General features: G+C 38.1%; 1 protein-coding gene and 1 long non-coding RNA gene across 4 annotated transcripts in view; both read right to left on the minus strand.

Moving 5' to 3' along the window:
- The window catches only part of TPP2 (tripeptidyl peptidase 2), a 50,290-nt gene extending 24,370 nt beyond the window's left edge, over positions 1 to 25,920 (minus strand). For all 3 annotated transcript variants that reach the window (XM_072353727.1, XM_072353717.1, XM_072353733.1), the window contains exons 1-21: positions 25,687 to 25,920; positions 20,564 to 20,692; positions 20,073 to 20,168; positions 19,593 to 19,697; positions 18,822 to 18,946; positions 17,952 to 18,115; positions 16,709 to 16,863; positions 15,757 to 15,833; positions 14,933 to 15,060; positions 13,874 to 13,973; positions 12,210 to 12,358; positions 11,998 to 12,113; positions 10,266 to 10,434; positions 8,636 to 8,793; positions 8,144 to 8,220; positions 6,960 to 7,066; positions 6,023 to 6,177; positions 4,653 to 4,769; positions 2,199 to 2,299; positions 628 to 724; positions 222 to 359 (exon numbers count right to left, since the gene is read on the minus strand). In XM_072353727.1, the coding sequence (XP_072209828.1) occupies positions 222 to 359; positions 628 to 724; positions 2,199 to 2,299; positions 4,653 to 4,769; positions 6,023 to 6,177; positions 6,960 to 7,066; positions 8,144 to 8,220; positions 8,636 to 8,793; positions 10,266 to 10,434; positions 11,998 to 12,113; positions 12,210 to 12,358; positions 13,874 to 13,973; positions 14,933 to 15,060; positions 15,757 to 15,833; positions 16,709 to 16,863; positions 17,952 to 18,115; positions 18,822 to 18,946; positions 19,593 to 19,697; positions 20,073 to 20,168; positions 20,564 to 20,692; positions 25,687 to 25,848 (2,625 nt within the window). In that variant the 5' untranslated portion in view covers positions 25,849 to 25,920. The remainder of the gene's footprint in view (positions 1 to 221; positions 360 to 627; positions 725 to 2,198; positions 2,300 to 4,652; positions 4,770 to 6,022; positions 6,178 to 6,959; positions 7,067 to 8,143; positions 8,221 to 8,635; positions 8,794 to 10,265; positions 10,435 to 11,997; positions 12,114 to 12,209; positions 12,359 to 13,873; positions 13,974 to 14,932; positions 15,061 to 15,756; positions 15,834 to 16,708; positions 16,864 to 17,951; positions 18,116 to 18,821; positions 18,947 to 19,592; positions 19,698 to 20,072; positions 20,169 to 20,563; positions 20,693 to 25,686) is intronic.
- Positions 3,402 to 4,190, minus strand: LOC140262948 (uncharacterized). The gene is made up of 2 exons (XR_011905871.1): positions 3,894 to 4,190; positions 3,402 to 3,863 (listed from the first exon to the last, which is right to left on the minus strand). It is a non-coding gene; the product is annotated as an uncharacterized lncRNA (long non-coding RNA).
- Positions 25,921 to 27,804: the final 1,884 nt, after the last annotated feature.

Consider the following 27,804-nt stretch of genomic DNA (forward strand, 5'->3'; position numbering starts at 1 on the left):
TGATTTCACATAAACAAATCTGTCAATTATTATTTTTTTTCCATACAAATGTATCACCACTGAAAGGTACGACTGTACTTTTTCCTCATCTCTTCACAAGATTATATTATGCTTATTCATCAGAATCTGTTAAGGAGGTAACAGCAGGCATGGAAGGGGAAAAAGTCCAAGTTTCATAGTGTGCAGAAAGCAAAAGATATAATAAATATAGCACTCTGTACCTGGTGTGGATAGGCATCTCCTGACCCCATCTGTCTTTTGTTTTGGTCAAAAATAATCCACAGTTGGCTGTCAAATTCAGATTCATACAGCAACTCACACAGAAGCGGACAGCTTGGTGTTACTTCTCCACTCTTAGGCTATTAAAAGAAAGTTCAAAACATTTCAGCCGCTGTTGAATAAAACAAGTAAAATTCTTACACACATTCAAGAAAAAAAATTGACCTGAAGCTATTTGAAGTCATAGTAGCTCCTAAAAAGAATCAATTAGAATTCTAACAGTAGAGAATCTAAAACTTTGATCTAATAATTTGTTTCTGACAGAAAGGTAAAGTTAAAAGCTGTTTTTAAGAAACAGGCTATATTTATCAATGACTTACAAAAAAAATCAACAAGCATAAACTCTACCTGATGGAAGTTGTAGGTCAAAATCATCTCATACAGTTGACGGTTATTTGGTAAAATATCTCTGGATCCCAAAGGTTTTATTTTTGCACTCACTGGTCTGCAGTTAAAATAAAAACAAAGAAGGCACTGCTAAGAAACATATATCTGCCGTCAAAACTTGTATTCTTTAAGCAGAAGCGTATTTTGAAGCACATCTGAATACAACACTAAAATCTTGAGTTAAAAAGAATGCTTAACAACATTATGGATACTGCCAAAAAAAGAAGCCAATAGAACTCAGTAAGCTCAAAACTAAAAGACATTTAAAAAGAAAAAAAAGGAAAAACAATTTATTATTAGGAAAGAAAATACATATATATATATACATATATACTTATATATATACATATATATATATATATATGTAAGTTGCCTTCATCAGGTAAGATAACAATTCAGCTGTACAAATCTGACAGTCTTTAATTATAAAAAAAAAAATCTTTCTATAGGATCCCATCAGCTATTCCAGTGCAACCCTGCCTCCAAGTATTTAAATGAGAAGCTTTTCAGTACTTTTCCTCCCCACTATTTTATGATTCACTACTCCATTCAAGACACTATCAAACTTCAACTGAAATATATAAATACTTCTCACTAGTATTCGTAACTGAAGTTAGTTTACTACCAAATGCCTTAGATTTTATAAGGAAATAAGAATCTCTATTTTACTAGCCAAGAATGAGAATAACGTATGTGAAGGGATGGTTTCATTTCCTCACTTAAGCCATAAGAAATTAAATATTTCTGAATCTAGTATTAAGCAGCATGTACAGTCATCGCCAAATATTCCCTGACATCAATTCTAGTTATTAGTCTCTATGAACTGTCAGAGTCCAAGACGGCTACTGCAGGGACCAGAAAATGAAAAATGTTAGATTACTGACCTTTGTGAAATTGTCTGGCCAAAACCTTAAAAGTACTGCTTAAACTGTATGGCATTTCTTCCTCCCTGTGGAACTACCAATGTTAGGGACTGCGGTATTGATTAGTCATTTTTCCACCATATCAGCTTGTGTCAAACTGACACAACCAACAACAGCAGAAATACAACTTTCCACATGAAACACAGTACCGGATTCTACAGTAAAACATTTCCAAGCAAGCAAAAGAGCAAAAAATAATGTTTCCAGGTAAAAATTAGGCAGGAGGCAGATGCTTCAAAGAAAAAGAAAGAAATATGTAGCACCAAATAACTCAGTAGAATTTGTTTCTTTAGATATTAAAATGCCTTTTCACCTCTGCCTCCTTTGGAAGCACCAAGAAGGTTTACTATACTATTTTTCCTTCTAAATTTAGATAGAAAAAATAATTTATATGGAATAAGTGACAATAAATGTCCAATTCTGTCAAAGCTAAACGGAACTAAAAATAACATGCTAAGAAACAGGATTTCTAAATTCATGCCTCCAAACCAACTTAAAGTTTTACAAGAATACCCTTGTTACCTCAGATTTCACTGTTCATTTGGGACTGTTTTAGACAGATAGTAATAGTTCTCTAACTTTCACCATGCAGTTCCTCAGAAACAGTACCTGAGAGTTTGAATCCAGCTTTTCAGGTTGATGCATGGAGCAATATCCTCATACTTCAACATGGACTGAACATCAAACCGTACAATTCCTTCTGAAGCATGCTAAGGAGAGAATACATAACAATTACGCTTCTGTGCATCTGTAATATCAGACACGGACCATCTGATTTATCCTTCATAAATATAACAGCTGTACCTATCCATACTAGAAGTAATACTGTGAGTTTCTTAGTGTCATAAGCTTATCTCTATTTTAAGAAGGCAGACATACTGGGACTTGAAACAGCATCAAAAAAACTACAACAAAAGCAAGAAAAGGTACTGATATGGCCGGAAGCCTCACTTAGATTTATTTTTTCAAGACTATCCGCTATTAATAATTTAAGTAATTTGTACAGAACTGTATAAATCACATGTAGGACATATGAGATAGTTTCTCTGAATATGTAATTCAATAAGTGCAAGCATTTTTCATCTAGAATAGTGTTTCTGCATAGGATTGTTATTATCTCATTTTTAACATTTCACTTTTCAGTTCATCTGACACTGCTGGTGTGGCTTGAACCCACTGCAGTAGAAGCTGCCATGCACAACACTGCAATGCTTCCTCCCCCCACCTTAATGATTCAAGACCTGGATCCTTAGCACAATGCACCCTTTCCTTTTCCCCCCTGGTTACTCAGCTCTTAGAGCCTGAATGCATTCAACTGCAATTCGTTCTAGCCCTTGGCTGAAAAAAAAGTGAGGAGCAAATTGAAATCAGTATGGTACTGCTTCCTGCAAAACCATCTCAGCCCTTGAAGAGGAGGTGACAAAAATCAAGCCATGGAAGGTTGCCCAGGACAGCAAAGAACACTGGGGCAAAGCAAAGTACTGTAAATAATAAGATAGTAATGTTTTTAGTAACTTCCCAGTCCTTTGGTATCACAAAGCCTCAGTAGTCGTGATGCTGCCCATCCACTGTGCCTTCAACTGACCTAATCAACAAATCTCAAACCAAAATTGGCACATCTCAACAACAGGCTGAACAGAATAAAATAAATTTTAATGATATTTTATTCTGAAAATGCTACTTGCAGTACTATGTGTAAGAGGCCATGCTTTTTACATTACTGTCTCAAAGTCTGCTGAAATGGACAAGTTCAGGGAAGCCTGGCCAAGGTTCCAGAGACACACAGAAGGACAAGTCCAGGCAAGTCAGAGCCACGGTTCCAGACCCCCTTTGTTTAAGGGTGACGTGACAGATGACAGACAGATGACAGATGGACAAGTCCGGGAGCTACGAAAGGGAGATAAGATACAGATGAATGGCCCTTAAGTGGTCTTTTGTGTGGGCCTATCTCAAGGAAAAGGGCCATCTCCGAGGTATTCACAGGACTCTTACCCAAGCCTTCCAGAAATGTCCCGAAGGCTGGGAAGAAGTAGGATAAAAAGAGCATGGACAAACCATGGATTTTGGGTTGAGGTTTTCTGACATCAGATGCCTCTCTTCATGAACAAGGAGGTTGTCTGACATCAGATGCCTCACTACGTGAACGCCTGCATGCTGAAGAAGATGCATGCATGAAGAACTCTTAGGCATCTGGCTTCAGATTCCTCCAACGTCTTCCTACGGCGGACACCGGATTCACCTGGGCTTGCTGCTCGAGACTCTGCTCCGTGAGACCTCGCTGCCCGAGACCCTGCTCCGTAAGACCTCGCTGCCTCCCGATACCTCGCTGCCCTTTCTACCTCCCGCTCTGCGCTGCACCGATCTGCTGCTTGCGGCCTGACCCTCTGCTGCGGCTCTCCCCTGCGCTTGTTCCTCCTGGACCAACGAAACGACGTGCAACGGGACACTGCTGCGTTCAGGAGGTGACTTTCCCCGCTTTCCGTAATTCTTGCCTTTTCTACCTTTCCTGTCGCCCACTTTCCCTTCCCCATCACCCTAATTTTGGTATCCGCCGCTCTCCCTTCCCCATCCCCTCAGCCGTCTATTATTCCCAATAAACTGGTCGGATCAACATTTGAATGTTTCTCTTCTTAATCTCACGCCGAGCATAATTTATCAAAAGAACCTTGCCTCACTCCTTAATTGGAGCGAGACACTATGTTTCAGCAACTGTGGTCCAGAAAAGTTTCTTCACACAAACACTTGTAATAGTTACAACTGTGAACCTTTCAGTATCCCCTTTTTTCTATGGTGTCATGGGTATTATTTTTTTCTGCTCGTTTTTTCCCCACTGGTTCATAATGAAAGGCATAGAAAATTCATAACTAATGATATTTGTGCTCGACTAAGTTTCTATTTACCTATTTTTAAAGGAAAACGCAAACACCTCAGGTATAACCATGCTTTTAGTCTGTCTAAATACAGAAAAGAACAAAGAAAACTTAAAATAAAAATAATAATAAAAAAATCTGATATGTCAGAGAGCTTCAGAATAATTGTAGATAAGTAGCCTGGAAGACTTACCATGTTTAGTTGAGGAGTAGCACAAAGCACACCATGAAAAGAAACTGTGTAATTAATGCTAACGTCACTAAGGCTGGCCCACCACCGAGCAACACAAAATTCAATTGTTTTTCCAGCCTGAATAATAAAAATGCAAAGTTAGACAGATGCAAACTCTCATCTTCTCTTTCTATTCACCTGTGCCTTTCATGCCCCAAAGCCAACAAAAAGGGGGAATATAGCCGAAAGTATACCCTATCATGTCCAGTTTACTCCAATTATGTTAACTTGTGCAGTAGTAAATAAGACACTACACGCGATTCCCATCAAAAGCAAGTGTGCCAGGGAGAGACACTAGAATGTAAGCTACAGCTTTTAAACATTAAATATTCCTTTCCCACTCTTTCAAATTAAATAGACAGGGTAGTTTATAGAAGACGTTAATGTGTATCAGAAAATAAGATAGCGCTCTCTACCTCTAGAAGACATGAAGATTGGCAGGCTTTTTGTTGGTACTTTTTTTTTGCTTGCATTTTTTAAAGTAACATGATAAAATTTACAATCAGACCATGTATCTTAATGCCCCCACTTGACATTTTCCACACAGAACACAACACAGGACAGGACAAAGGAAAATGGCCTCAAGTTGCGCCAAGGTAAGTTTAGGTTGAATGTTAGGAAACACTTCTTTACAGAAAGGGTAGTTAAGTACTGGAATAGGCTCCCCAGGGAGGTGGTTGAATTGCCATCCCTGGATGCGTTTAAGAGCCATATGGATGTGGTGCTCAGAGGTATGATTTAGCAGAGGGTTGTTAGAGATAGGGTACTATGGTTAGGCTGCAGTTGGACTTGATCTTCGAGGTCTTTTCCAACCTGGGTAATTCTATGATTCTATGACTGAGCAGCAAAGAAATCACCACCTCCCTTAAGCAGGGCAATCTTGTTAGTGGACTCAGTGGACTCATTCACACACCTGAATGTCCTGGCTCTGTTTTATACTCTTGAACTAAAATTAACCAAAATAAGTGCAATTGTAAGCCAGTCAATATCACTTGGCTACAACATTGAAGAGATTTCTCACAGATTATCACATTAAGCATTAAAAGCAAAATGTGCTTAACCAAATGTATTCAACAAGCCTAAGTTCCTGTTTAAAAGGGAAACAAATGGGTCTGTGTAAACAAGTACTAATAAATTGATCAAGCTATTTGAAACCTTTCCAAAGCAATAAAAAGGTTTCATTCACTACTATAATAAACAGGTGATTTATCTGTTTTCTGTTTCGTTTTGTTTTTTTAAATTTTCTTTTTCCCCTTAAAAAGGCAAAAACTCAAGATCAACAACAAGAAAAACCCAATGTCTTCTTTCTTCTACCCCCCAGCATAACTTACTAAGACAGGAAATGCTTCAGTCACTGATCCTTTTTCTGGCAAGGATAGAAATTTGTAGAATTCATGACTCCTATATGCTTTTTGCTTCACTAGCTGAACAGCATGGAGCACAAACTTGGCAGTCACATCAGAGGAACATGAACATATTGTCACTTCTAGACAAAAGAAGAAAAAGTTTAGTTACGACAGTAGAGAATTTTAGACAGGAAATAGAGATTCAACAGAAGATGACCATTTTCACAAGACAGTCACATTTTCAGAAGATACAAGGCCCATATATGAATAATACTGACTTATCAGTTATTTATTAAGAGCCTGTCAGATTAAGGAAAACTAAGCAGGGTCAGAGATCAAATAAGATAATGTTACTCAACTGTATGGTAAAAACTCATAGGACAGTACACATTATACATCTGTATAGCATCGATTACTGCTGAATTTCAAATTAAGAGTCTTATCCATAAACTTCATTACATACAAAATATTTTTACTTATTAATATCATATACGTAGAAGAGGAATACTTTTTTCTCCCTATAGGATTACAAGCTTCTTGCCCATCACATTTAAGGCATCATTCAAAGCTATGCCGATGAAGGTTAAAAATCATGCACAACTCAGAAAATAATATTTTCCCATAAACAGGAGATATGCCTCCAGTAATGGCCATCATTTCAGACTGTATTTACTAGTTCCTAGAAGACATAATCAGTATTTCACTGTAACAGAAACAATAAGATAACCCCTCTAGAAAAAGAAAAATCTAATAAAAACACTCTTATAAGAGCCTAGAATCAAATGAGTGTTTCACATACTCACGGATCAAATACTTAAATTCTTACTAAGGGAAAAAAAAAAAAAAGGAATGATTTCAGAACAACCTTTTCAAGTTTGATAGATGTGATTTATTATTTAATTAATATGCTCATTTTCCTTACCAGCCCATGTAGCTCCCTGGGGAACATCAATGAAGTGCCTTCGGATTTGGCCAGGTTTGAAGTGAACATCCGTATATGCAAGGTCGTAGCTTGATGATTCATCTACTCTGTACACCAAAATGCAAATACAAGTAGTAATGGAACAAGCTGTGAATTTTTTTTTTTTTAAAGACATTTTAAATACAGAAATAATCTCCAAAAAGAGCATAATGAAGATACTCAGCCCTCAGCATCAAAAGTATTTTGAACTACGGATTTGCTTCTACTTAATCATACTACTTGATAAAACAGAAATACCTACAAAAATAAGGTGACTTTAACCAAAATGGATTTATGAAGGTCAAAAACAGAACCTGTGTTCAATGTTAGATGAGGCTCTCAGATCGTTACTGACACTTTCAGAATATCCAGAATTGGAATGGACACACAGCGGCCATTGAGTCTAACTGTGGTGCCCCACAGGATCACCCAAAATCCAAACCCTATGTATGAAAGTGTTATCCAAACACTCCTTGAACTCTGCCAGCTTGAGACCTTGACCACTACTCCAGTGAGCCTGTTTCAGTGCCTGAGCACCCTGTGGTGAGGGAACTTTATCAAACACTCAGACTGATCTTCCCCTGACACAGCTTCATGAAGTTCCTTTGAGTCCTGTCACTGTCACCGGACAAAAGAGGTCAGTGGCTGCCTCTCTGCTCCCTGTGTAAGGAAGCTAACAACACTAACTCTGTATATTTTCTGTACTTAAGTTGAAAAGGAACTCAATCCCAAATTTCATCTGCCAAATAACACCCACTGCCCTTAAGGACGCTAATACATCAGCTAGAAGGTGGGGAAAAAAACAGCCAAACTCCAGCTGACTTGCACTTAAAAATACATTGATATTTTGTTTAAAAATCTGAAATCATTTGTATTTTGATGGTACAGAAAAGCTCTGCCATTGTGGTCAAGAATATTCTGCCTTTTGGCTTCCAGCACCATCATGAAAAACAAAAGCTACTGCAGTATAAGTCTGTTGTAAGAATCTTTTCAAAGCTCTCATCTCCCATCAGTGCTAGTTCAAGAACTCACAGGCAAAGGAGGTGAAATAAGTATGACAACACAAGTAAACTGAATATATGAAACTGAATGTTAAAAAAGGAAAAAAAAAAAAAAAAAAGCTAATACAGTTTGAGCTCACCGACCTTGTTGGTATAACAACAGTTATTGGAACTCTGAAGAGCGGGCCTGCATTAGGCATTGCTATATCATATCCACAAACCTGACAAAATAAAATATAGCTCCTTAAGATCTTTGGTCAAAATGAAATTAGAGAAGACAATGTTGAACTAGTTGCAGAGAGCTTTCAACTGTTGTAAATGAATATACACAAAGAAGTACACAGAGAAGAAAAAACTTTCATTATAGTTATTTATTTCACGTACATTTTTATATGCTTTCATTTTTCCAATAAAGATACTCAAAAATCCCTTGGAATCTACTGTATAAAATCATATAGCATATTCGCTGCTAAGCCCTGGACTCAGCCTGTGTAGTACCGAGGGTGGCTCTACTTTCTCATTTATATACCACACAGCTTTCATCTCCTTAAAAATTAATTCTAGAAAAAAGTTGACAGAAGCAGTATGAAAAAGGAAGGGCATGCAGACCTGCACAGAATACCAATCCCTTCATACCTCTGTATAATGCACTCCTTCTCTCAGACCACGTGGATCCACACGAACATTAATGTGTCGACACTGGTTCATAAGCTCTAAATGACTGGGGCACTGGACCCATGGTGCATTTGAAGTTAAAGCTAAATGAAGCTGAAGAGATATCCTTTCAGTGTTTTCTGTCAAGAAACAACAGTAATAAAAATCAATACCAGATTTTGAACTCGCATTCCACTGCAACACAGAATTTGCCATTAAAATGTACCCATCTCAACAAAACGTAGGAACCAATTCCATGGAGTCCCCTGAAGTCAGATTCTCCACAAAAGGATGTTGTTCTATATTACCTTTTATCTTGAGAAAACAGCAAAACAGAAACATATAATACAATAAAAGCCTATATCTAAGTTCAGGTTTTTTTTCTAGCATATGAAAGAGGCAAACATGAAAGAGGCAAAGGTAAGGTAGCAAGCAATCCTTCAGTTGCCCATAACGTAAGACTGGGAGCAGGCAAAAATATTCTCATACAGATGCAAAGTCTTGTCTAATGTACATATATAAAGTAAAAGCTAACCTCACAGACTCTGAAGGTTTTGCAAATCACCAGATCACATTACAGAGTAACTTAAGTGAAAGCTTATGATTACTGAAAAAATTACTAGCAGAATCTAAACATCTGCCTCTGACTTTGTTGGCCAACATAATAAAATAGGAGGCATTATTTTCAGAGCAGCCCTTTAATGTTTTCAAGTTGTATGATTTCTACAGAATAAAGCCTAGGATATGATTGCTTTATTTCTCAGTGTCATATGGTTAGTTAACAAAATTACTGATTGCAATGCAATCCATCAAACAACAAAGCTATTTCTAGCTAGTAACCTCTCCTTATTCACATTATCTCTTCCCCTCAGTACATTTACCATTTTCTGACATGACAACCTTCTGGATCACTGGAAAGGAATCATTTCAATAACAAGCTCTCACATAGTTCTTTCTTTTGAATACAATGAAATCCATTTTTCAGCGAGGTGAGACCCATTTGTTACTTAATACAATACAGCATGGTAAACCAGTCTATGAAGAGACATTGTGAAACATACTTTCATTGGCACTAGTTACTCACAGTAGTTCACAAGCATCTACAACCTGTATCAATTGCTGTATTACCTTTAGGTATATTTATGCTTAGCTACTCAATAGAACTTTTTTGTTGAAATCTTACATTTTTTCCCAGATTAGATAAAATCCAAACCTAGAATTTGTGGTCTTCAAATACCCAGAGATTAGTTTTTCACTAAGGATTTTCCCTTTTTAGGACAGCCTACATTCTTTGTCAAGTTATCCCTGGATACTGAAGATGTTTGGTTATTTTTTTCCTATATTATTTTCCTGGGAGCCACAACTTCACTTTAAAGCTGTTTAGAACAAAAGGAAGCTTGAAGCAACAGAAAAATCAGAAAAGAAATTCTACAATTATAAATCTGAGATTAGGATGGAAAAGCTGTTTAGACTCTTGCCTTCATTTACCAACTATTTTGGAGTTGCATTTATTCTTTCTGTAGTAGAAGACTTGTACAGCTCCTCGTTACCGTAGCTTTACTATTTAAAGATTACAATTCATTTTTAACTCATGCAAAAGAAATTTTCCTACCTGTATTCTCAGGAAAGACAGGCTCTATACCAACTCCATGATCAGAAGGTGCAGATATCTGCACAGGGTCTCTGAGGTAGATGCCACGATTGCTTCCAACTGTAATAGTAAAGCCTATGTTGCTTGTGAATGATGAATTCTGAATGAGGTAGTCATAGGCTTTATCAACCTGTTAGAACACATTCTAAATTAACACAATTCAACTTCAATAGTCATTCATGCACATTATAGCTTCCATGAGGCATTCAGCAAATACAGCAACAAGCAGTGAAGTTACCAACATCCTAACTATCAGAGTCATACTGAGTTTGAGGCAACACTTTGTGCAACAGCCATATAGAGCAATGAAATAGTAAAGAACGTTTCAAAAAAAAAATAAAATAAAATAAAAAAATAATAATATGACAAATTCCCTTTGCAATAAATTTATAAGAAGACAAAACAAAGGCAGACTTGGAAGTGAAAGGCCCATGTCGACAATATTACTTTAGATTCCTTTCCCATATACGGAGCTAAATTAGTCATGGATTTAAACCAGAAGCAGAAGTTAAGCACTCCAAAACATATAAGCAAGATGGAATGCCAATGCAAATTTAATATATAAAAAGAAGGGTTTGCTTATTTGTTCCCTTAAACTCTGATGAGAAGTCCAACCTTATGCTTCAAAAAGGCATCCTACTATCTTGCTTTCTATTTTACCAACCCTCAAAATCTTACGCTCCCTTACATTTCACCAAGCTACCTTCCACCTATGAAACTTAGGACACCCCTCTCTGAAACAAGCAGATGCACTACTGTCTCAGTCTCCCAGGTCAGAATTTTAACCACACTTTTTTTTAATACACTCTAACTACACAACACTAAATCCTATGATACAACTGGTACATTTAATTTCAGATTGGGAAATGCTTTTATTTGATATGGCCACTACACACTTGCCTTCTGTATCAAATTCATCATTACAGATGTGTTCAGAAGACATCTGCTACTGGGTTCCAGAATATCAAGAACAAGAATTTAGGGCTAAGCATTCAACATTAAACATCTTTAAGCATGAGAGCAAAATCTTGGCACCTCTTTTTCGCTAGGATGGGAGTGGCCACAGGATAAAACACCGGTTTAGTCTTTAATAGCTTAACTTTATGCAAAGGGCTGCTGTCATTCATGCTGCCTGTATCATAAAAAAATTCACACTAGAGATTTATAAGTTCTTAGAAGACAATGCAATGAATGCTCGATGAATTTTTAGTGCAGGCCCACCCACAGCAAAATCACCCCACTACTACAGATGCACTTTTTGTGAAGCTAAGGTGTCCTTTTCTTTAGCGTGGGTATCTCTGCATTTTCATTGCTCAGAATGTACTGTTCCAGCTTTTGTCTGCAAAGAACAATTTCAGCTCTCTGACAACATATAAAAAATTTTCCAACATTGAGACAGAATTTACGCATACAAATCCATATGTGGGTGACAAAATTCCACATCCTACTTTTATGTCCACACAAAGGAATTTGTCCAGTTAACACATATTCGAGAGAAACCAACTACATGCTGAAACAAAGAGAAATATTTCATTCCTTCTCTCCTCCCACTACATCCCCTTCTTTATCCTGAATCAGATTTAAGAGGCTTGGGAGCAAGCTGAATGAGCTCACCCACAAAACTTTTTTAGTTAATTTACTCCTGGCAGTTTTTTTAAGGGTTTTTTTGTTTGCTTGTTTCGCTGGCAATTACCTGAATAACACCATGTCCTTGTGCAAATACTTCTATATTTTCAGCTTTCACTGCTGTATTTTCTAAGGCTCTTCTGACAGAATGAACAGTGTAATGAATATTGTTAGCTTTGAGCCCTGAAATTAAAAGTAAGAATGTCATTAGAAAACAAGTTACAAAGTTGGAAAGCTACAGAAAAAGACCTTATCTTTTATACTATGCACTGATATTACCTGATAGTACTAATGCAATGCCTCCACATGCATTGGGAGAAGACATGGATGTGCCATTCATGAGTTGTGTTCCTCGCAGAGTCCAGTTTGGAACAGAAGCAATAGCACCTCCTGGGGCACTGATACTTACTCCAAGGGCTCCATCAGTGCTAGTGTAAAAAACAGAATTGTTGAAAAAACAAGCTTATATTTTCTGCACAGTTTACCTTGAAGTTACCCATGCACTTAAAAAGATAATTTTAACTTTGGCATAGTCCCAAATAGTATTTCACTAAATCATTAAGCCATTAAATACAACATAAAGCATTATATTAATTAGCAACTTAATGTCAAATTAATCAGCTGGGCCTGTTTTCCACAGTAGAAGTTAATCAAACTTTCATTCCTTAAATACTATATGAAGGGCTACAGTTCAGTCAGCTGACTTATCTAGCCAAAATTGAATTAGAAAACATACACAAATACACTAAGTACTTCATTACGTAAATAAGTATTTCACTGAGCCTATTTAACCATTATTGTTTTTAATGAAAGCATAGTATATTTTAAAGCGAAGTTAGTAAAAATAGAGACTATAAAAAAAACACAGAATCTAAAGATCTGGATTTTGCACAGCCATTGCACAAGCAGGTCAAATTTTGAATTAACATACAGAAGTTGATATATTTTATCTTCTTCCCTTGCCTTTCTTGTCTCAAGAAGTGGTTCAGCATCAGGTGTGCTGAAGTCACCTTCTACCTTGCCCAAGCATTTTTAAAACCCCAATGAGAACCTATGAAGCATCTAGTTTTTAACTGTATGAGGCAAATACACTATATATTCCTCACTCTGTATAGATGATTGTATCATTTCAATAAGGACCACGCTGAGATTTAATTATTAAATTTTGTGGAGAAGCAAGCTGGATTTGTATCTTATGCTAATAGCTTCATCTAAAATAAGGCTCAAAATTAGAGTACATTACTGAGTCACAACAAATGTAATACACTTTATGACAGTCCTATATAGTTTTTTTATCATACATCCCAGACAAGCAGATCATGGCATATCTGTCTGAAAGCCTCTAGCGCTTAACTAAGACTTCTTTTGGCTACCGCATTACTACCAAATTCTTATGAGACATAAAATAATAATAAAAAATCTCAAAGAACCTACATTTTCATAGATCTTTGAAATAATTTTCTATAATGAGCTGGAAAAGCATTTTTCTGTCCTCTCACACTTCCACTAGATTCAAGCAAAACCAGTAATCGTGCCATTATAACGTCACTGAAGGCAGAAGTAACAATACCACAACGGTATTTCTTCTAGTCTTCAGCACCAACAAAATAGTTAGCTATATACTGAATGAAACAAATGCTACTGAAAAGAGCCTTAGAAAAAGAACTGAGAAATAGTACACAACTTCAAACTACTTTACTCAGGCTTTCATTTTCTAAATAGACTTTCCTGAAACCTACATATTGTGACATTAACAGTTCAGTCATCCTCCCTTCCACTAAGAATTCTAGAGGCCTATAGATGAAGCCCTTCCAAGAATGGCAGACTACCTAAGCAGTTCCTGGAGAATACTTCCATTTTGGCTACAGTGACCAATTTTTAGACCTGTAACTACATAACCAGAACTGCAAAGTAAGGAATTCCCTCCTTTTACCATAACTTACCTTGGCCCCCTGGATGACCAAGTATATTGATTTGCTGGCAGTTTTTCTCTCAAAGAATATTCAGCAACCATCATATCAGGTGATACATAGGCACCAACACCTATTAGAAAGCAAGCATCTTAGATGCACAATGAATTTGTAATAAAACAAAAAATGAACTGTTTTAAGTACACTACAGGATGATTATTTTAAAAAGGTTTTAAATAGAAGTTTTTTCCACCTCAGTAGATTTTATTGTTACAGACCAAGTGTAAAGGACATGCTACACAGTTACAATGCTCATAGTGATACTATGTAATATGCAAATCTTGCATAAAAAGGATAACTTTGAAGTGCTATTTGCATTCAACTGAACAATCTGTATCCACTATCTGCACCTCCCCCTTTCTGGGGAAAATAATTTAGTCAGTGTTTACACTGACACAAACTACACTACGGCTGCCGCAAAGGAATCTATGTGAATTGGTTCATGTTCCCATGACTCAGAGCTACAGTACCTTAAAACGATAGGCAAAACCACACTCCTCAACCACCACAGGGTGGAAAGTCAGCATTTTCCTGCTGATCAGTCCAGTGGGCCCAGAGCACATAAAACCTGCTGAAGTTGCATTTTTACAATGTGGTGTCAAGGAAGCATCCTTAGAGTGTACCTGCCAGCTGTGCTGGGCTGTAGGTGGTCCGCAGGCAATAGCTAAGGGTCTGAGAGGCATGCTTAGACTGTTAGATTTAAAAAGAACCACCTCCTACTCTTTAAATAGTTTTCTTCAGTAAGTTTCATACAAACCCACATCAGATCTACATCGATCACCTCCAACACCAGTTTTCTGCATAGTTCTTAAATTGTAAGAAGATAACCTATCTTTTCACAAGTGTACAGTAACTGACTCCCTTAAAATTAATCTCATAGGCCAGTAACCTTTGGAAATATTTTGACTTTTGTATAGCAAACAACTTGTGATCCCAAGTATAAAACCAAACTACAAAGCCTGAAAAGACAGAAGATAAACATTGTCTTTTTTTTGTTTAAGGGGAAGAAAAAAACCCAACAAATGTTCATACCTATTACACTAGATGTAGTACCACCAGGACATCCTACTGTAGAAAGGCAAGGGCCATTATTTCCTGCACTTGAAACATAGATTACATTGTGTTTCCACACCGCTTCGTTAATTACTTCACAAATTCTCCTGAAGTAGGAAAAAAAAAAAAAAAAAGAGTTATTTAATCAACAACATGTTTGTTTGTTTTTCCTCTCTGGGTGGGAAAAATCCCATTCATAGCAGGACCAGTCACAGAGAAATATTATGCAGCCAGCTTTTCACATCAGGCAGAGCTGGTTCCAGAACTGATCTTACTTATGTTTCCACACCGCTTCGTTAATTACTTCACAAATTCTCCTGAAGTAGGAAAAAAAAAAAAAAAAGAGTTATTTAATCAACAACATGTTTGTTTGTTTTTCCTCTCTGGGTGGGAAAAATCCCATTCATAGCAGGACCAGTCACAGAGAAATATTATGCAGCCAGCTTTTCACATCAGGCAGAGCTGGTTCCAGAACTGATCTTACTTATTCTGGAAGGGAGTAACAGCTACACACCAACATTAAAATAAAAACCTAGAAAACAAAAAACCACCTAGATTACATAGTGTTTCAACTACTGGAACACTTTTTTGCTCTAAAATATTCCTAGCATCAAAATTCATAGCACTTTCAATACGCTTATGTAATTTTTGTAGGTATTTAAAAAATAAACTGAAATTTTTTAATGCCATCATTTTGGCCTGGACAGTTCATCCTTACTGACAGTACATTTACAGAAAATCAACACCTGAAATTACACTTGTGTGATGTTAAATAACTTTATGCTAAATACAGCAGCACTTACCCAGAATTTGGCCAATGTGTTGCCTCTCCATAGCTATAGTTGACAAGATCACATTTGTATTTTATTGCTTCTATCATCTGATAAAGCAAAAATAAAAGCCAACATAGGTAATTACGGAATAGGAAAAAGCATCTGCTTAAAACAGCTTGCTACACATTTAAGGAAAAAAGCAGCATTTCTCTCAACCCTACAGAGGAAACTGAAGTAAGCTACATTAAAGTGGTATTTTCCTAGGAGCCCAGTTAAAAAACAAGCCATTAACATGCCATGGACCATGCTATAAATTAAGACATTAACATAATATAAAGCCACGAAGCTCTTTAGTATTAAATATGTGTCCTCAATAAGACAAATTTCTCCTTTCTTCTGTGGTTTAGTTAAATTCCAAAAAGCCACAGTAGTAGTATTAACACAAATCTTCATGTTACTATAGCAATACACTATATGATCTATACAAATAATCATTTTCTATTTTCATTCCATTCTCCTCAACCACTTACTGTATATCAGAGGCATTAGGACTTTGATCATGAGAAAGTAGCATTTTTTCCTCGCTCTTAAGAAACAGTCACAAAGTTATACACCAGTTGCTACTCTAAGCATTAAACTAAATTAAGCTAACCATAAAAAAAAAAAAGTACAGAAATACATTCGTAACACAGAATAAATAACTTTAAGTAGGCTTACAAGCCACTTATCCTATGGGCTAAGTTAGACAAACACTGCAACACTATCATCTGAAAAAGAATGCAAGTCTTACTGAATATTTCTTATGAAACAGAAGTTTTTCAATAAGCTTGGAGTTATCGTTTCCTTTTATTCATTTTAAGGCTGGCCGTATTATAGGACTATAAAACCATAGCATATGAGTTACTGAAGTAGAAAGTATTTCAAATTATTCCATAATAAATTCAAACTGCTGAGGTTAACGTTTATCCAGTGAAATACCTACAGCTCTTATTAAACCAGTGCCAGTTTCCATTGTACTGAGTCTTGTATCACCAATCTTGATTGCAAGAATCTGAGCTCCAGGAGCCACACCGTTTCGCTCTGGCTCTTCAGGAAAATATCCTGCTGCAATACTAGCCACGTGCGTTCCATGTGCTCCTAGGCAAATGAAAATTCAAACCACTGTATGGTTAGTAAACTTCTTTTATACTGATTTAATACACTATAGCTCTATTAGATTTCACTTAATGAGCTACATTAGCAATCCCAGAATTTAAACTACTTAGTATAATATGATATTTATTTAAATAAGAGACAAAAAGCCACTAATTAGGAGCAATTTGCCAAACAAAACAGCTTTTGAGGGCAGGAAGGAGGAGGCAGAAGAAGAGAAAGAAAGTATTAACTAATAAACTTCACTAAGAGACATTAACAAAAAGGCTCAACACTTCCTACTCAAAGTAACAAAAATTATACCAAAAATAACCAGACTGTGGAAATTAGGGGGGGGGGGGGGGGGGGGAAACACAAAAAAATAAAACTCCACACAGCCATAAAAGGAATCTCACAAAGTTATTGCTGATTTAGAAGCCAGAACCGTTCCTGTAGTTCTTCTGATATATGACAGCTTCATGAGAAATCAAGAGCATTTTAAAAAAGGAAAAAAAAAACAAAAAACAAACAAAACATTCATACCACCTTAACCCCTCAGGATGTTCCCAAAATGAAACATGGTTATAAAGAGAACACATAAAAATGGGATCAGAGAAGTCAGGGCTACAGCTATGGTGACACCTATCATCATTAAAAAGTTTGGATAAAGCAAAAGACTGATACTCTTTTGTTGACAGATGTTTTAAATAAGATTCTTATATTGTGAAAGCACAAAAAACAACGACAAAATGCAATAACCAACCTACCTTCAAAAGCAAAACAAAAAAGCTGTTTTCAATGAAGGTGCACTGGCTAAAGCCAGTAAGATGCAGGGAGATCTTAAAGAGTATCTGTAAGTATAAGTATACTATATACATACACATGCATATGGACAAAAAGTTGGCTGAATTTCAGACACAAAATATAAGTAAGTTTAGAAACAAGATGTCGTTATGGGTTTACTACAGGATATACAAATAATGATTTTTTAATGCCTTTAATCCCAGGTACCAAAAACGGGAACCAATACAAATTGTTGCTTCTCATGATACCAACTCAGTAGCAAGTCTTTTCTTAACGTTACTTTTATTTACCTCCACTTGTCACAATCGAAAGAAGGTTTCCATCATCATATATATTAACGGAATAATTCAACATTTCAGATGTTCCAAAAGATCCGTATTCCTGAGCCTCTTTGTAGGTTCTCAACACTGTACAGCCAGTTAAGTCACCACTCTCACTTGTATCTATGCAGGCTCTGTTGATAACAACAGTAAGAAAAAGGTGATTTTTCAACTGCTATGCTTTTCCAGTTATTGTTCCTCCCCCTCCAACAGAGCAGTACCACAAAGACCTCAGCGGGTCTGGTGCTAGGTTGACACTATCTTAGTTCACCATGTCAATACTTTAAAACTTGGCCTTTTATAATTAGATTCAGAAACTACAAAGACCTTGAAATTAATTCATTTTCAAATGCTATTCAAGTAATGCATGCTTTACAAAAAGAGATTATGTAAATGCAGGTGATTCCTTCGGGGAAGGAATTGTACTTAAACTAGCTGCTCAGTACTCATATACAAACATCTGAAGTCTCAGCTACTAGATGTACGATGCACGTTAACAGTCAAGAAAAGTAAGTAACACACTACATTCTGAAGCATACAATTTCTTCTTCCTCCCCTATTCACCTTCCTATTAGCAATGTGTACTCAAAGCAGTTTTATTCTTTGCCTTAGAGGAAAAAATCTGCAAGCTTAATAATATCAGAGTGGTACAAAGTGTAAGACTTAATTCTATGCCATCTTCATTTAGGATCAGAACTCTGTCATGATACAGGATCGTTTCAAATCAATTAGTATTTCAGAACTCTACAGAAAAGTAGATGTAAAAATTAACATAGTACATAATGCAAACTATTGCTTTATACGTTTATAATGTTTTGTTTCACAAGTTTGGATACTTACCTCCAGGTCTCACCATCATGCCATACTAAACAATCATATACTGGGCCAGGATCACTGTATTTTTTCTCAAAAGAATTCAACAGTTCCACTTGATTTTGAAGTTCCTCCTTTATTAGCTTATTTACCTGACACAGCAATAAAAATACAGTTAGTATTTCTAAAATTACTACTAAGTAGTCATGAATACAATCTTAAGGCCTGTTCTTCCTGATGTCAAATATTTGCTCCATTACTTCATTGGAAACAAAGACTACCACAGAAGTCACAGACATCAACAGTGTTCTATCTATTCTTAGCCTACTATGTATAACTCTGACTTCCATAACTACTCTATTTCATATCTTTATCTTTTCTACAGATGGTTAAATGACATTGAAGCATCCCAAGAAATTTCTGGTATTTCAATGAAATAGTATCTAGTTCACAAAAGAAAGAAAACGCTTAAAAGATTCCAACTTTGAGCACAATAAAAATGATCGCCTCAAAAGTTAAAAATAAAACTTACTAAAAATATGGTATGAAGTATTTGAACTAATTCCCTTTTCGTAATCAGCAACAAGCTTAGACGGTTAACAACATTTGGCAAATCAAGGAATCACCCATATACTGTGGTTTGTGGGTTTTTTTGGTTTTTTTGTTTTTAAAAATGAATCAGAAGATGCAGTGATAAATTATGACTGCAAGCATCTTTCATTCACTCATGTAATAAAAATATTTCAGCCCTCTCCATCAGTATCAAATTGTTACAAGTTCACAAAGAAGTATACTAACTTGGGAAGGAGAGCTATGAGCAGCATCAAATTCTTCTTGTTTCCTACAGGCCTCTGCTAGAGCTAGTCTGTGAAGAGGATCCCACAGCTTCTCCTTGCGTTCCTTCTATAAAATAAAACTCAGTTATTCAGTACATACTTCATTTGCAAGTTATGATTACAGACATAATGGCTAAAACATTCAATACAATACTACAAATAAACAACAGCTACACTGGAAAATTAAATAGATACCAGCTATACTAGACTTTTTCCACTCAAGGAACTTGTGTAAGGAGGACCATTTGAAGATCTGCTGTGACTATGAAAATTCACAGAAGAAATGGATTGTGTCAGAATTAAGCAAAAATCAACCCTACGGTTAACAGCCTATGTATGTTAGTAAAGCACATACAATAGTTCTCTAGAAAAAAAAACAAAATCTCTACACTAAAATAATGAAATATCAATATATACCGGAAGCAAAAATGTGATTTCTCACCTGAATCCTCTCCTTGAGAGCTTTAGGATATATGTCATAGCCATTTTTTATCCCAATATGATATTTGCCAGAAGGATTTACCCAGTTTGCTGGAATCTACAAAAAAGTAAATTCGGGAATAGGTTAATTAACAGCAACAAACAAACAAACTTCAACACTGAGCAAAGAAGTTAAGCAGAACAGTCTTGAAGATATTAGAAATCAGTATGTGACAACGCAGATAAACACTTCAGTATCTGTATTTTTACAAACACAGCCCCAGTAAGCAACTTTTCTGGTAGAGGTCTATGGAAATAACAGTACTTATCAATGAGGACAAATGTCCTGTTATGAAGAGTTAATAGGATAAGGACAAGTACCTGAATACTTAGGTTCTTATCTTACTGTAACTTACATCCTCAGTAGAATAAATTCATGACTCTTAATAACAACAAGAAAAGAAAGCTGGTAGCTGCCCAGGGGTCCCACTGTTCCACCACACAAATTCTCACCTTTAAAGTTCTTCCAGAGAGACCCATGATTTCTCCATCTTTAGCTTCTACAACAGTACATGTAGTTACATCACCACTGCCAGTTGTATCAATTATATCAATTATCTTGGGCTTTCCATCAGTTGTAATCTGAAAACATAACCATAGAAGGAAATTAAAATGCAGCTGAATAGTCCATAGCCATTTTTCACTTTTGTAAATTAATAAATAATAAGTAATAATAGAAATCAAGTATCTTTGTTGAGCTTTAACTGGAAGATAGTTAAACTGATATCAAGGTATTTTTCTATCTGTGAACCAAGAACAACACATCTATCTTCCTGGCTTCTAAGTCTTCCCTAATTTCACAGAACTACTATTTGCAAAATGAAACGTTTATATTTCAATGACTGGCAACACTGCTTTCATCCTACTGTTCCAGGCACATCCTGCAGTAACTACAGCACAGATCTAGAAAGCTGAAAGGTGTTGAACTACATGCAGTTACAAGCTTGAGTCTTAACTGAGCACAAATCTAGCAGGAACACAAATTACCATCACCAATTATTTTTCTGCTACAGGGATTCTGCATCATGTTTTAATAAACCTGAAGTGGTAGGAGCCATCTTCCAATCCCCCTGGTAAAAACAGGTTTAAATAGTTAAGTAAAAAAAGTATTAAGTATAAGCAGAACACTGATTCCTATATTCCAGACTGTAATAAATACTGTTTTTGGAGAGGCTAAGCAAGAGCTCCCGTTCCATAAACCAACACCGTTAATCTGTTCATAGAAAAGTGTTAAGAAAACTGTTATAACAGTCCTCCAGGAGCCAGTACTGGGACCGATACTCTTTAATATCTTCATCAATGACATCGACAGTGGGGCAAGTGCACCCTTGGCAAGTTTGCAGATGATACCAAGATGTGGGGTGCAGCTGACAGACTTGAGAGATGGGATGTCATCCAGTAGGACCTAGACAGGCTTCCACAGTGGGCCGGAGAGAACCTTATGAAGTTCAAGAAACCCAAGTGTAAGACCTTGCACCTGCATTACAGCAACCCTCACTTCCAATACAAGCTGGGGGATGAAAGAATAGAGCACAGTCCTGCTGAAAAGGACTTGGGGGTACTGGGAAACAATAAGCTGGACATGAGCCAGCCATGTGTTCTCACAGCCCAGAAAACCAGCTGTATCGTGGTATGGTCAGTAGGTTGAGGGAGGTGATCCTGCCCCTCTACTCTGCACTACTGAGACCTCACCTGGAGTACAATGCCCAGACATGGAGTCCTCAGCACAGGAGAGTCATGGGCCTGTTAAGAGGGCTGAGAGAGTTGGGGGCTGTTCAGTCTGGATAAATGGTGGCTCGTGGGAGACCTGAGAGCTGCCTTTCAATATCTAAAAGAGGGCTATACAAGAAAGAAGAAGACAGACCTGTTGTGACAGGACAAGGAGAAACTACATCAAACAAAATATGACAGATTTTGATTGGATATAAAGAAGAAGTTCTTTACAATAAGGGTCGTGAGACACTAAAATAGGTTGTCCAGAGAGGTGGTGAATATCCTGCCCCCATAGACATTCAGTATCAGACTGGATGTCCCTGATGATCGAAAGGGAACTAAATGAGATGACCTTTAAAGATCTCTTTGGACTCAAATGACTCTATGATTTTAACCTGGTAACACACCTGCCGAAACACTTAAGCAGAAGTAGAAACTTATGTGAGAAACAGAGCTCCAAAGCATTCACACAATACAATTTCCTTATGCTCATAATTAATTCTTTCAGATGCCAGACTCCACTGGCAAAGAAATCAATAGTTACACCAATCATAAAGCAAGTGGAAGCCAAACCTGAGACCATCCAAATCAGACGCTTCAGTTGGAAGCACGTAGTAATTTAAGTTATTCACTGATCAAAGCACGAGAAAACAAGAAGGAAAACATAATCCAATGTGACATGTTGGAAGTAGACAAGTTACACAGCAACAGGTGGCCCAAACACCAATTTATGCTATGGTGAGCTTGCGTAGTTTTGAAAGTCACTCCCCAGGCAGTCCAGAAAGGCCATGTGCAACTCCTGTACTACACAGCTCTTTGCCTTTTAGCTGAATAGTAGCTCTACACTCACACGTGAATTTGTACGCACAATAAGAACCAACAATTCAAAGTACTACAGTCAGACAAAAGAAACTCAGCATTTCAGCTGAAAAGGTCCAAGGTTCAATTCCTAGTGGCAGAGATCCAGTCAGAATCCGCCATTCAGTGCAAGTAACTGATATGGCTTCTGCTGCTGACACAAACTGTTTGGACTACTGCCCAACAGTAGTAATGCTACAGTGAAACTCAGATTTCAGCTTGTTTTTATCTTCTCAAGTCCTGCAATTCTGAGAAAAACAAAATGAAGTGACCTTGTTTAATCTCCTTGTTTGATCAGAAGGTCTGCAACTACTTAATTTACTACAGACAGGAGGCATCTGCATTAAAATTCAAAAGCAGAGAATATATAGTAAAAAGTATTTTACAGAATCATTAAGGTTGGAAAAGACTTCTAAGATCATTTAGCCCTACCATTACCGCCCGCCATGCCCATGTCCCTTAGTGCCACATCTACACATTTTGTGAACACCTCCAGGGACGGTGACTCCACCATCTCCATGGGCAGCCTGTGCCACTGTCTCAACACTCTTTTGGAGGAGTATTTCCTTACTACAGAATCGCTAAGGTTGCAAAAGACCTCCAAGATCACCTAGTCCAACCACACCTACCATCAATATTTCCCCACTAAACCATGTCCCTCAGTACAACATCTACATGTTGTGACATTATGTTTTATTTACAAGAAAAAAAAACAAAACAAAACATAATTCTACTTATTTTTTTCTTACAGTTCTTTGAAAAATTAGCTTATAGTAGAATTATATTATTGTTTATACATATTTATTGAAGTTTCAAAAACGTGCTTTCATGTTAACTCTGACTCTACAAAACTCAAAGTAGGTTATTTTTGAAGTGCTCAATATATCTGCATCATAGTGGCAGTTGATGCATACAGTAATAGCAGAGAAGTGCTCAATTAAAGGGTAAAGACAGGCATATTTGAGTGTGTCTTTGCCAGATCATACAACTTTACTTCATAGCAATGGGGAAATTACAGCGTAGTGATGATCAAAGACAATGTATATATACAACCACAACACCCCATTAAATTCATGGGCCCTCTCAAAAGTTCATCAGGATTTGGCAAATAACAACAGTAAATAGACTGGACCAAGAAGGCTGAGAAGGGAAGAAACCAGCACAAAAAGCAGACAAACTGAACTGTGAGTTGGAAGCACCAGGTGAAGTGTAAAGCAGTGGAATGCTAGGTGAAAAGAGTTCCCTAGAGAGCATTGGCTGCAAGAGGTCTGGAAAAGAAAGGAAAATCTGTACAAGGCTAATTGCTTTATCCAGAAAAGTAAGCAAACAGGCAGAAAAAAAGCTACTGGCTTAAGTTTGTTTAAGCCCAGTAACTACTGTCTTTATAGCAACAAGTGTTCAGGTAAGAATATAAACATGAAAGTACTTCCTTGTTATACTGTCCCCCAGCAAACGACTGCATGTCAAATGTTTATGGCATCAGTGTTTAAAAACCAAAGCATAAAATAACAAACAAAATAAATCCACCCAAATAAATTAGACACTGGGGAGCAACAAAACAAACTTCTTTGATGTGACTAAGATCCCCCACTATATTCAAAACAGGACAGCCCACTTTGGCCTGATACTAACTGATACAGCACTGATACTAACCTCAACTAAAAGCTGTAATGTTTATTAACCTTTCAGCACATATTGCCCTCTTTGCACTTTAAACAAGAGATTCAATATGCACCAGGCTGAGAACTGACAGTAAGTCTGACAGCAAGAAAAAGCAGGAGTAAAGAAAGCAGCAGGGAGGCTAGCAACTCAAGACTGGGAATTGCATGTCACAGTACAGCTACTCTTCCAGTCCAGTATGCTGTTTATTTGCAAGACAGTCTTACTCTGGAGAGGCAAGACATAAACTGCCCACTTCACTGAAGAGAGAGGACATCCTCTTTCCGAGGCAATGTTTACAGAGCCATGCTACATTCTGTATGTGGCCCATGCCTCCTTTATAATTTCCCACACTTGAAATTTCACCTTCAGTACAATGAAAACAAGTAATCTCAGGCTGATATGGATTTTAAATCCTCACTGTCTTAGTCCTGACCACATCAATTGGCTTTGACCAACCTGGCCTTGAGTGTCTGCAGGGATGGGGCACCACAGCTTCTCTGGGCAGCTGTGCCAGCACCTCACCACCCTCTGAAAAACGTATTTCCAACATCTAACTCGAATCTCCTATCTTTTAATTTAAAACCATTCCCCCTTGTCCAATCACTGTCAGAACATGTAAAAAGTCAGTCTCCATCTTATTTATTAAGTCTCCTTTAAGTACTAGGATGTTATTATCTTGCTTACTTTTTGGCTAGGTTCACTCCAGATTAACTCAGCTGAAGTGACAGCTGCCCAGTGCCACCTTCCAGCCTATCTGTACTCTTCAATTATCCCCTTACTTGCTTGAATACTGTAAGGAGTCAGTGGGGAACCCCAGGCTAAAGGCCTGTCAAGGTGTGCTCCCTGAACCAGGTTACTTGAATGTAAAACCTGCATCAAGCAAAGGGTAGAAACCAGCAGTGCTTATTTAACATGCAGGATGCAGTATCCAAACAAGGCTGTGTCCCTCTAAAACCTCTTCTCAAGGCTGCCACATCGGATGGGAAATACGCCGACAGGAAATTGTAAGTGATATAAGAAGCAAGGCACAAGCCACGCGATAAAGAACAGCTAACAGACAGATTGAAAGGCAACGAGCAAACGCTGAGATACGACATTTAAATCACCCGCACAGATTAACAAAACGTAGTGCTCTCAGGAGCAGCCATTGTGTAACAGGAGGTGCAGACAAAGCCAGGCGGGCTGTAGTCCTGCAGGGAGCGGCGGGACCGGGCCGGCCTACAGCCCCGGAGGTCCCCTCAGTACCCGCGGTCGCTACGGCCGCTGCCCGGCCCGGTGCCCGCCCTCCGGCCGCGCGGCTCCCCGGCGCCCAGGTGCGGTGACTCAGGGCCTCTGCCCGTTACCTGCATGCCCGGAGCTCCCGGGTCCACGCCGGTGTCCAACACAGCCAGCAGCACCCCTCGTCCGTCGAAATCGGGGAAGCGGGAGAGGAAGGCAGCAGCGCCGGTCTCCTTCTTGGGCAGAAGGCCGTGGAAAGGGAAGGGCTCCTCAGCGGCAGCCGCCATGGCGAAAGGGCAGACGGGGCCGCGAGTCAACGGGCGCTAAGGATGGGGACACGACGCATGCGCTTGCGCACTGGCCCAAGAGGGGAAGCATCCCCTGGAGGCACACCAAGGGGCGGGACCAGGCTGAATCAGCCAATCGAAGCGCGAGAATTGGAGCGCGCAGGGAGGCATAGCCAATCGGAAAGTCAGCCTTCTCCACGTGTCGGGGCCGCGGTCTTAAAGTGACAGGCCGCAGTCCGTCGGAGCCGCAAGGCTGTGGGAGAGAACGGGTGCGGGGTGTGGTGGGCGCGCTGCGTAAACACGGCCTAACGCCGCCGGATCGGGGCTTCGATGGAGGACTGGGGACCCGCCGCCCCCAAACGCCTCCTAAGGGATGTGGCTGTAACACATGGTGGGGCTGTGCCCGGTCCTGGCGGTGGTAAACAAAGTGGATGTTTAGCAGCGTGTCAGAAACCAAACGTGTATAACCCATAGAGAAAAACCGCCCTGCTTGAAGGGTCCGAGCAGAAATGGCTTTCTTGTTGTTTGTGCCGCTCGTTTTGTACCACTGGTTACATCCGTGGCCTTTAGAAACCTACAGAGTGCTGCAGGATTCTTGTGAGTGTAAAATGCCAAAATAAACCCAAAGGGCGCTGCTTTCAAAATGTGCATTAAAAACAACAACAAAAAGGCAAAGCTGTACCATATGTAGTGCTCACTGTGTGACTCAGTCTGCTCCCTTTCACATGTTGATGCCTGGTATCCTGTGCTTGATTTCCTTTGAACACTGCTGGCATCTGATATAATTTGGTGTCTACTAGGATTACGTATAAAATGGCCTGATCTTACTTCAGGACAGAGAATTACTCTGATAATGTCATAATTCACTGAAGTGTTCTTTAAGCAATATCCAGTTTGCTGCCCGTGTGAGGTTAGTTTTCTTCTGTGTATTGTTGCCAGCACACCTCAATAAAAGATGCTTGTATTTCTGACAGCACGTCGAGATCGACATAAGCCTAACGCATCCTATTCCTAGTACACTGTGAGACACTGAATGACATCAGGTTCTCTGAATGCTTTATATCCCATTCAATACACAAGCTGCATGTTGCAGGTTGGAGATATACTTACTTCTAGCTGAAAATTTCTGTTCTGTTGCCTGGGTTCCAGAGGCAAACTAACCATCTAATGAGCAGTTCCTATTAGCTGTACCCTATAGCTCAGTGATGCGCACTGCCAAACAGCAGAACAGGTTCTGCAGGAAAATCAGGCTCTGGGGAAGGTGTGCCAAACATCTTTTAACAGACTGAAACAATAACAAAAGAAAAGAAGGAAAATGTAATTTAATTTACAGTCTTTAAAACTCATAACCCTATTTTAATATAATTACTGTGTGTGTGATGGCACAGAGTTAAGGTTAAGGCTGTTTATCTTACTGAACCTTTGTCATGGTTTTGCATGACAAACCTTTGCAGATCTGCACATACAGATTTTTCTTTTTAATTTTATGTTTAATCCTAAGCTTCTCAGGTTTCTTCTGTTTACTTTGGTTGTACAGCTTGTTCCATTAATTCTGCAATATATTTGTGTGTTTTTTTCTTTATGGTAGTATCCACTCTCAGCACTGATTCACATTACTGTGTCTAAGTTTCTGAATTTTACGTAATAAACAGAACTGTGTTTTGTTATGAGTAATAATGATGCTATTCCACAAAAGTAAAGCTGCCATTTTGAAGACTCAAAAGAAGAGTTTTTCACATAACTTCTTGACACAGCATGGTTTGGTCATTTAAATAATGATTTAACTCCCCTTGGGATCTAAGTTTATGCAGCAGATCATCTGGATTTGCTGTGTTAAGTAGGCTCACATCTCCATATTAGGAGCCATTTCAGCTGTTTGCATGGGAATCTGGGGACTGAGCCAGAAGGAAGGAGTATGCAACAGCTGTCACATCCCAGGACCCTGATTTTCAAAGT

Source organism: Excalfactoria chinensis, chromosome 1, assembly GCF_039878825.1.
Source record: "Excalfactoria chinensis isolate bCotChi1 chromosome 1, bCotChi1.hap2, whole genome shotgun sequence".
NCBI classification, from domain to species: Eukaryota; Metazoa; Chordata; class Aves; order Galliformes; family Phasianidae; genus Excalfactoria; species Excalfactoria chinensis.